Source organism: Anser cygnoides, chromosome 29 (genome assembly GCF_040182565.1).
Source record: "Anser cygnoides isolate HZ-2024a breed goose chromosome 29, Taihu_goose_T2T_genome, whole genome shotgun sequence".
Taxonomy (NCBI): domain Eukaryota; kingdom Metazoa; phylum Chordata; class Aves; order Anseriformes; family Anatidae; genus Anser; species Anser cygnoides.
The window spans coordinates 824,287-834,599 of record NC_089901.1 but is presented as its reverse complement, the minus strand read 5'-3'; the positions used below and the strand labels follow the sequence as shown (position 1 = coordinate 834,599).

Genomic DNA, 10,313 nt, shown 5'->3' with positions numbered 1-10,313 from the left:
TGGGCATGGGGTCCTGCCCAAGGAACAGAAAAACAGTGGTAGTTTACAACAGAGTTATCTTGGAAAAAATATTTCCATTTTTCATTTAAGCCTCCGTTTCTCATTTCAGAGGAAAACTCATTCCATTTTTCATTTAATCCCTCCCAAACGATTCTCCACTTCCATTCAGACTTTTGGCAGGTCCCTTTCATGGCTTCTGACTGATGCTGCTTGAGGGTTCCACTGAGAGCACGGACTCTCTGTGGGCAATGTGGGAGTCAGTCCTGCCGTAAAGCAAGATCATATGGTGATTTCTATTTTGTTTCTTTTGTTCCAGCTGCCCCACCACACCTGAAGGTTGTTTAGAAGGCATAAATCCTAAGCATTTCTACTGTACTTAAGTAAAACGCTGTGCATCATCAAAGGGATGCTGTCCTTAGTGCAGTGTCCTTTGGAGAGCCCATCGAGTCTGTCTGTCAGTCCTAGTGTCAACTGCCCTCTGCTGGTGTCTCTTTGGAGAGAAGAATACAGCCTCAAAGCACACACACCCAGATCCCTCACCCTGTCCCTGTACTCCCCTTCCCCCAAGCACACTGAGGGCTCACTCCATGGGCTTGTGAAACCCCCATCCCCAGCCAGCCTGGAAACAAGAACAGCAGCAGCATGGCCAGGTGCAGAAGCCAGGAGGAATGCTAGCATGCTGCTGCCAGGGGAGGCAAGGCCAGGGAGGGACAGACGGACATTCAGCAGACCCTCCTCTGCTGCAGCTCTGCCTGCAGAGGAGGCAGGTCATGCTCATAGCAAATGCTTTGTGCTCTGCTTTGGCCTGCAGACACTTCCCAAAGACAGGAGGCTTGTAGCTCCTAAAGATCAGCTTGGATCAAACCTGAGAGGACCACAATATGATGTTGGTGCGGTCTGTGAGATGAGGTTTGGGAAGGTACTTTACAAATTTCATCACTGACATATTGATCTCTCAGTGCAATGCTCCAGGAGTCTCAGTTTCCTGTACAATCCTGTACAAAAGGAATCTGAAAGCACAGACTGCAGAAAAATCCTTACCCTTCAGATAAATCAAGCCTTGATCTTCCTCTTCAAATGCCCCCTCATAAATGCCATTCTTTAAAGCACAGCAGAGCCAGAGAGAACAATCTGGACAGTTGCTGTATCAGGCATCTAATGTGCCAGATGTAGAGGACCCTTTTGGCAACTGCACCTGCATTGCCCTGCTGCCAGAGACTCACAGTGTCAAGAGTCTGCAGATCTGTCCTGCCACACACTGCCCTCTCTTGTTGCACTCCTCACTGCCTCCAAGCTCTCTCTCCTTCTCTCCTCTCCCCGTGCCACCTGCGGTCAGAGCCCCCAGCCCTGATGTGTTGTGCAGAGGAGCTGCTCCTGGGCAGAGCTGTCTCTCTGCACCAGGGCCCTCTTGCCAGGAGCTCCCCTTGGGCCCAGGAGCCTGGCCCAGCTCAGCAGCACAGCACCCGACCATGGCATCATAGAATCATAGAATATCCTGAGTTGGATGGGACCCATAAGGATCATCAAGTCCGACTCTGATTGCTTGCTCTGTGCCATTGGGCTCCCTCGAGGTGTCCCCAAGGCCTCAGAGCTGACAGCTCCTTAAGTCTCTCCTGGGGTGTGGTGTTTCAAGCAGACTGAATTCATCACTGACTGATCCTCTCTGTAGATATCAGAGACTGATTTTTTAAAATGTGATTTGTGCTGTTGGACTGTGGTTGTCAAACAAGTTGTGCTTTAACCTGTCAGACACCTCAGCACCACACAGATGTTAGCTCACAACCTCCCCCCTAAAGATAATGAGTTGAAATAAAGATAGTTTCAAAGGACAGAAAATAAATATGAAAATGAAATGAATATGAAAATGAAATACTACTAATAATAAATAATAAATTTTATTTTTATTATTATTATATGTATAAAGCAAGTGATGCACAATGCAATTGCTCATCACACACTGACCCATGCCCAACCTTTCCCCAAGCAGGGGTCCCCCTGAATCTGGACAGCCTGCATTAGGATCTCCTGTGCAGCTCCCTAGAACTTACTTTGGTTTAGGGCAATACAAGCTTTCAGAAGGATCTGGAACATTTGCTTCCCTTTCTCAAATACTTCTTCTGCTGTGCTACCCCATGTAGTGATGTCATTAAGGTATTGCAGGTGTTCAGGAGCTTCCCCCTATTCTAGAGCAGTCTGGATTAGCCCATGGCAAATGGTAGGGCTGTGCTTCCAGCCCTGTGGCAGTCAATTCCAGGTGGACAGGACGGCCCTCCATGTGAAAGCAAAGCGTGGCCTTCACACTGCTGCCAAAGGGATGGAGAAAAATGCATTAGCAATATTAATTGTGGCATAGCACTCGGCTGCCTTTGACTCCAGTTCGTACTGAATGAAGTTCTAGCATGCCCGGCACAGCAGCACTCAGCGGTGTTGTGACTTCATTCAGGCCACAGAAGTCCACTGTTATTTTTCACTCACCATCAGAATTTTGCACTATCCATATGGGACTATTAAAGGTTGAGCAAGTGTTGCTGATCATTCCTTGGCTCTCCAGTCAATGAACCAGCTCATGCATGGGAATCAGGGAGTCTCTGTTAATGCAATATTGCCTCAGGTGCACTGTTGCGGTAGCGATTGACACCTGCTGTACATTGGCCATCAGCACCTCCACAGCAGAAGGGTCCTGTGAAAGAGTGGGCCAGGTAGACAACTGTTGCCTGTCCTCTGTCTCCAAGGCAGCTATGCCAATATCCTTGTGGATCTCTGAAGTACCCTCTCCTGAAGCAGTCTATGTCAAGGTTGCACAGATCCTCCAGGTCAGTCTCAATGGGTTGCTTTTGCCACTCCTGCCCAGTTAGACTCACTTCAGACTCCAATTCAGTTAACCCTTGGGTTTGATGTGCCAGGCCAATAATCCTCAAAGTCCAAGACACCCAATTGTCCCCTTCCTCCCCCTGGATGGAGGCTGGGCCCCTCTAGTCCTGCTCATAGTATTCATTACTCTGTTTGGAGGACTGCCCACTAGAAACCGGAGCAGAAATTTTCTCAGAACTCCTTTTTGCGAATGCTTTTCCTTGCGCCTCATGTATCCGTGCCTCTAGGGTCGAGGTAGATTTTTGCATCCCATTTTCTCATGGCCTTTCCATGGTCACACAGTCACAACCACAGGGTGAGACGTAGTATGCCCCCACTATATCAACTTTCTTGAGCAGAGTGATGCTTACACCTGATAGTTGAGATATTGGTTCGTGCAGGTGGGAAGGAAGATGTATTCTCTTGTAGTTTTTGCACCTCATGAGAAAGTTTCTCTCGAGACAAGCCCATAGGGAAGAAGAGAGACTTTCTTTGTAATGCCATAGTTGCCTAGCCAATTCATCCACTGTGGGTTCCTCTTGGTCTTTCTTGGTCATTACTGCCAATGGGCTGGCATGTGGTGCACTCTGTTCAAACTTCTGACACATGGGTCATGTGCACTTGACTTCATCTGGATCTTTGGACAGCTGTTCATTGTCTAGGTTTCTACAAATCACCTTCAGCATGGCTAATTCCTTCAGGTACCAGATAACCCTCTCCATGGTGGTCCACTTGCCTGGTTGACATACAAGATATTTCTTGAAGGGATAGCTTTCCTTGACACCTGACAGGATTAAGTTCCTTGTGTTTTTTTTCCAATGGCTTTGCCAATAACTCCTTCTGTAGAGGGTGATTCCGGCTGCTTGGCTTCCCTCTCCTCTAATTCCAGGCTATTGGCACTGTTGTCCCAGCAATGGAGCAGCCAGATGACGACATACTCACCAAGACGATGGCTGAAATAATTTCCCATATCTCATAGCTTACACTGGGAAAGGGATCACTTGGTTTCTGATGTTTATATGATCTCTTCTTTTTTGTCCTTCTGCTTCCATGATGGCCCAACTTTGGAGAAACCTGCCTCATCTTCTTCCTAACTTTCATGTCCGGGTAGGAGTTTCTTTCCTTTCTAAAGAAAAACTGACTTTTTTGAAAACAGACCCATTGTTTTCTCTTGCATGTAGAGGCAACCAATACTGACACAGGTTGGTTCTCTGGCCCAGCCATGAGGCCCATGATAGGGGCTGGTTTGGCTGCAGGGCCCAACACAGGAACTGTTCTGGCTGCAGGGTCTTTCAGAGGAGTTGGAGTAGCTACAGGGCCTATCTCAGGTTTTGGAGTGGCTATAGTTTCTGTCACAGGGGTCAGTTTAACTTTGGGCCCATCTCAGGAGCTGGAGCAGCTGCAGGACCTTTTTCAGGGTTTGGAGTGGCTGCTGGACCTTCACAAGGGTTGTAGTGGCTCCTGGGCCTGTCAGAGGGGCTGGTGTGTGCCTGCAGGAAAAGTCATAGGGATGGGGGAGGAGTTGATTGTGGCTTGTTAAGCATAGTTCAAGGCCCAGCACATTGCAGTGATTTGTGTCTCTTTGGAATTGCCAGGGTGACCACACACCTTTTTCAAGCATTTCACAGTGGTTTTTTTTTAAGGATTCTGCACTTACTCATAGGTTAAGTTCCAAAGCGCTGGAGGTGCCCACTGCTCTAGGTGCCTGCCCATATCCTCCCACACTCCCTGCCACTCCTAACTCTCCTGCCTTGGGGCAGATCTCTGGATGGCATGCTGAAGTAGCTGTTTAAATTTAAACAAAAGCTGAAACACATTCAGGAGATGTAACAATAGGAACATGCTGGTTTGAGCATCCCAAGGATATTCAAAGCTTTGAAGAGCTACTGTAATTAGCCTGCAGGAGAAGGGGGAGGTGAAGCAGAAAGGGAGAGTGAAGAAGTAAGGAAAAGTGTCCTCTCCTTGTCTCCCCCATGGCTTGGTTTCTTGAGGAGAAAATGTCAAGAGTGTAATTCTTAATAGTTTCTGAGTGATGGTTCCCAAGGTATGGAAGTAAAGGCAATGCTGAGTACCAGATTAGTTTCATGACAAGGATTTTTATCATAAGGCAGTCTTACACAATACTTCAAAAGAATAAACTTAGCCAGCCATCATAAAAGATAAACAGCATGACAGGGAAGACATACTGTAAGTAACGTGTTATACAACACAATTCTGAAATGAAGCAGAACAGACCTGAGATTTAAAAAAAAAAAAAAAATCAACTTTGTGGTCAGCAACTATTAAAATCATCTAATTCTTGTAATAGCTTTCATTTTTTTCTGTTTGTTTTTTAACATGCTGTGGTCAGATCTGTCATTGGCTCAAACTTTGTGCTCCGTGTTGGGCACCAAAAAGAGTGTGGTTTAACCCGGCAAGCAGATCAGCACCACACAGCCATTCACTCACACACACACCCTGCTACACCCCCAGCGGATGCAGGAGAGAATGAGGGGGAAAAAAAAGAAAAAGAAAAAAAATATCATGTGTTGAGATAAGACAATTTAATAGGACAGAAAGTGAAGACAAATAATACGAACAATGATGATGATGATCATGATGATGATTGCCTGTCCCAAAGCAGTGGTGCCCCCTACCCTGGCCAGCCACCCATATTGATTGTTCAGCATGATGTCATGCGGTATGGAACATCCCTTTGGCCACTTGGGGTCAGCTGTCCTGGTTCTGTCCCCCCCAGCTTCTCAGGCACCCCCAGCCCTCCACTGCCGGGCAGCAACTAAACCATCAGTGTGTAATCAGCATTCTTGTCATGCTAAATCCAAAACACAGCATCATACCAGCTACTAGGAGGAAAATTAACTCAATCCTAGCCAACACCAGGACAACCGTAGACTAAGGGCATGATATCTCTGTGTGTATATCAAAAGAGAAAAGGTGGTGGTGATTAATTGGAAAGTACTGGAGCTGAGCATGATGCAGATGGTATGGAATATAGGGTGGATATTGTCCTCGTTTTGGCTGGGATAGACTTAATTTTCTTCCTACTAGCTGGTATGGGGCAGTGTTTTGTATATAGGACGCAGTTCCAGACAAAACAACAGCATGCATGAGAGGGAAGAACAGAAAAAGTGGAATCGGGCAGCCTTCCAACCCCTACTCTTCTCTGAGTCTGTGCTGCAATTCCATTCAACTACTTACTCCTGTATTGGCCAAACTGTCTTGCAAATCCTGTTGCTGTTATCTTGTGGGAGACAGCATAATCAGGGTGAGTCATCTGCATGCAGACATTAACACCTGACACATTGTAACATCAGTCCAGGGAAACCCTGAGAAACTGTAGGATTTTGCCTACAGAAACCTGCTGACATTTGCAAGGAGAAGAGTCCTAGTCCTGCACTGGAGGAAGAGGAACCCCACACATGAGGGCAGACTGGGACCCTACTTAGATAGCAATGCCCAGGAGGAGGAGTGCCTGGGCATCACGAGGGATGCCATATGAGCTGTGGTGCTGCTCACCAGCTTCCTACACAGCTGCCTTACGAGGGGAATGGCCACCAAGAAAATCTGAGTTATCAGACTCAACTCAGATCCAGTGTGGTACCACATGGTCAAGGGTTTACAGCCCGCAGGAAAAAAGTTGCAGGCCTGGGAGTCCCTTGGACAGTCTGGTATAGAGAGGAGCAAGGACTTTGGCAAGGCTGAAAGTCCCAACAAGAGCGTGATCTTTGTGTCCATGGCTCTGGCTGTTGTCTCTTCCACTGACACCCATGAGGAGACAGCTTATTATTAAAGCACAAGGGCCTCATTGCCTCCTTACCCCTCCCTACCCATGAACCAGGCAGGGGTCATACCATTCTCCTGCACTTGGCAATGCACATCCCCATCTCCTACTGCACCAGGAAGAGCCCTGAGCAAGGTGTGAAGGGAAAGGATCTCCCTTCCTAGGGACCAACGGTCAAGGCCTGGCCCTTGTGCTTGGTGAAAAACATCCAGTTTTCCTACACATCAGTGTCACGTTTGCACTGCCTTGGTCTACTTGTCCTCACTTCCTCCAGTGCTCTGCTCTAACGAGCTCCAAGGGAGGCTGTGTCAGTGCTGGCCCTGGGGGGGACACTGCAGGAAACTTGCCTCTGACTCAGACTTCTTCAGAGATGTCTTCAATTGTCTCTCAGTGACTGAGGTTCGTGGGTTCATCACCAAAGCCCCCTGAGGGGGGATTCCAATGCCTTGGGCTGGGCCTCTGGTGCTGAGCTGGGCCGGGCTCCTGGGACAGAGAGAGCTCCTGGCAAGAGGGCCCTGGTGCAGAGAGACAGCTCTGCCCAGGAGCAGCTCCTCTGCAAAGCACAGCAGGGCTGGGGGCTCTGACTGCAGGCACCCAAGCAGAAGGGGATTCCAGGCCGCCTGGAGGGTGTGGGCAGAGGAGAGCTCAGTGCAGGATAAATCTTCACAGCTCTGCACACGGTAAGTCTCTGGCTTCAGGACAGTGCAGGGGAGGTTCCTGGAAGGGGCTCCTGGATCCAGGACATCTCTGCGTGGCCAGGAGCTGCCAGGATGTCTCTCATGGCTTGTGCAGTGTGGAGGAGAAGGTGCTGCAGGGCACCTGCAGGGGTGCCCATGGGTGTGGTGCAGAGCAGGGTCCCTGCTGTGCCCCAGGGGCTGTGTGGTGGGGCAGGGCCTCTGCCGCCTTCCAGGCTCAGCACTCAGCCTGCCTGGAGAGCCCAGGGTCTTGGGCAGAGGAAGGGCAGGGCAGGGGCTGCCTGCAAAAAGAAGGCACATTCTGTAGTCTCTGCCTACATTTTCCTGCTCTGATTCTGGGGCAGGCTCTGTGTTAATGGGGTGGTTGGATTTGCACAGGTGATTGACCTTCCTGTTGCACTGAACTGAGACATAAACAGGTTAGTGATGAACCTGAGAATATTCCTTCCCTTCTCTCTGCTTACAGACTGCACCAGGGGTTTTCTGAGCTGTTTGTTAGGATCTGCAGGAAGGGAGATGTCCCCAGAGCTGTCCCCATCCCTGGGAGGTGTCTGCAGGGTAGAGCTGGGCACACAGCAGGGGGAATGGAGTCTGTGAGCATGGACTGGAGGAGGCGTGGGGATAGAGAAAGAGCTGCTGGCAGGGACAGCTGCAGGCAGCAAGGACTTGGGCAGGCAGTGAGAGGGAGCTGCTCCCACCCTGCGATTCCCTGTAGTGCAGATGCCTTCCTTGCAGCAACTCCCGGTCTCCTCTCCTCCCTCGCGCAGCTTCTGTAATGGCATGGAGAATATCGGAGGCTCCCTTTGCTCTGCCACCACGTTCACATTGTCCAGGGCAGGAGCTGCCTCCTGTGCAGCCAGAGCTCTGGCAGAGGATAATTGAGGGTCTTGACAATGTCCAAGTTCCCTTGATCTGTCCTTGTGAACCAGCGTCCTTGTCATGTACTTGTCTTTGAATTCTGCACAGCTGTGCTAAAAGGGAGGCTTTTCCATCTGCACTTGGAGCTGGTGCACTCTTCTCCCAGCACAGCCCAGGTGATTTTCCAGCACAACCTCTGAGTGCAGCCATCTCCCAGCTGAGTGCTGCAAGCAGCCAGCAGCTGGGCACCAGTGTCTGGACAGAGCAGCCCTCCTGGATATGACCTCTGACTGAGGTTTGCCCCCACAACAACAACAACATTTACCACTGCTCTGGAGCACAAGTTGCCCATCAGGGGGCTGATGGGCAGAGGTGGCTGCTGTGTACAGGACACTCAGCCAGCACAAAGCATGGCTTGAGCTAGGGAGAGAGACAAAGATCCCCCTGAAAAGAAAGGCAATGTGAAGGTTTCAATGAGGAAAGAAATGAGCATTGCTCACAGGAATTTCCTCTAACAGTCAATTAATATTTTTCTTTGGGAGTCTTCTTGATGAAGGGCAGCAAATGCCCAACAGCAGCTCCGTGAGCGAGTTCCTCTTGCTGGCATTCGCAGACACGCGCGAACTGCAGCTCCTGCACTTCGGGCTCTTCCTAGGCATCTACCTGGCTGCCCTCCTGGGCAACGGCCTCATCCTCACCGCCGTAGCCTGCGACCACCGCCTCCACACCCCCATGTACTTCTTCCTCCTCAACCTCGCCCTCCTCGACCTGGGATGCATCTCCACCACTCTGCCCAAAGCCATGGCCAATGCCCTCTGGGACACAAGGGCCATCTCCTATCAAGGATGTGCTGCCCAGGTCTTCTTTTTTGTTTTCTTGATTGGAGTGGAGTATTCCCTTCTCACTCTCATGGCCTATGACCGCTATGTTGCCATCTGCAAACCCCTGCACTACGGGAGCCTCTTGGGTAGCAGAGCTTGTGCCAAGATGGCAGCAGCTGCCTGGGGCAGTGGCTCTCTCTATGCTGTCCTGCACACGGCCAATACATTTTCCCTGCCCCTCTGCCAAGGCAATGCTGTGGACCAGTTCTTCTGTGAAATTCCCCAGATCCTCAAGCTTTCCTGCTCAAATGCCTACCTCAGGGAAGTTGGGGTTCTTATAGTTAGTCTCTGTTTAGCATTTGCATGTTTTGTTTTCATTTCATTTTCTTATGTGTGGATCTTCAGGGCAGTGCTGAGGATGCCCTCTGAGCAGGGACGTCACAAAGCCTTTTCCACGTGCCTCCCTCACCTAGCCATTTTCTCTCTGACTCTCAGTACTGCCATGGTTGCCTACCTGAAGCCCCCCTCCAACTTTTCCGTATCCTTGGACCTGGTGGTGTCATTTCTTTACTCGGTGGTGCCTCCAGCAGTGAACCCCCTCATCTACAGCATGAGGAACCAGGAGCTCAAGGATGCCTTGTGGAAACTCTTTGGATGCATGCTTCTTCAGCATCAATAATGTGCCTATAATACTAACGGGACAAACAGGCTATCTAAAAAAATATATCTTAATACAATAGCTTGATATTGTTTTATTTTTATCATTATTATTATTATTTCCTTGAACTTGTGATTTTGATTTAATTCTATTTGTGGTATCCTGTCTATTAATCGTTTTATTTATTATTTACTTTCACCCAATCATCTTATATTCTTGCAGAACAAGGATTCCTGTGTGGATAAAACAATAAAGAAGCCATGAGAACTTCACTAGTCTCAGCTGCCATCTTCTCCCATCTTCTCTGGAGCTGGGGGAGCAGTGCCAGCATACAGGAGGGGCTCAGGACCAAGAGCCCAGCTGCCACATGGAGAAGCAGTCCCGGTGGCCAGATAGCAGCACAGAGCCAACTCTTTGCCCAGAGTGAGTCACATGGTGCAAGCTCCCTTGGCTAACAGGGTGGACAGCCTGAATAACATGGTCTCCTCTGAACGGCCACCTTTGCTCTAACAGCAATATGTCTGAGTTACAGGACCTTCTTCAAGTGGTCTCAGAAACAGCCCTACTCCTTTTTCGTTCCCTCCAAAGTGAATTGCATATGACCCCAAGTTCTGGTTTCGGCTAGGATAGACTTAAGCACTCCTCCAAGC

At 49.4% G+C, this 10,313-nt stretch overlaps 1 protein-coding gene across 1 annotated transcript; it reads left to right on the top strand.

Moving 5' to 3' along the window:
- Positions 1 to 8,535: 8,535 nt before the first annotated feature.
- Positions 8,536 to 9,684, top strand: LOC136787353 (olfactory receptor 14C36-like). Its single transcript, XM_066984533.1, has one exon. It carries the CDS (start codon positions 8,749 to 8,751, stop codon positions 9,682 to 9,684), a length of 936 nt encoding a protein of 311 aa, XP_066840634.1. The 5' UTR covers positions 8,536 to 8,748.
- The last annotated feature ends 629 nt before the right edge of the window (positions 9,685 to 10,313 follow it).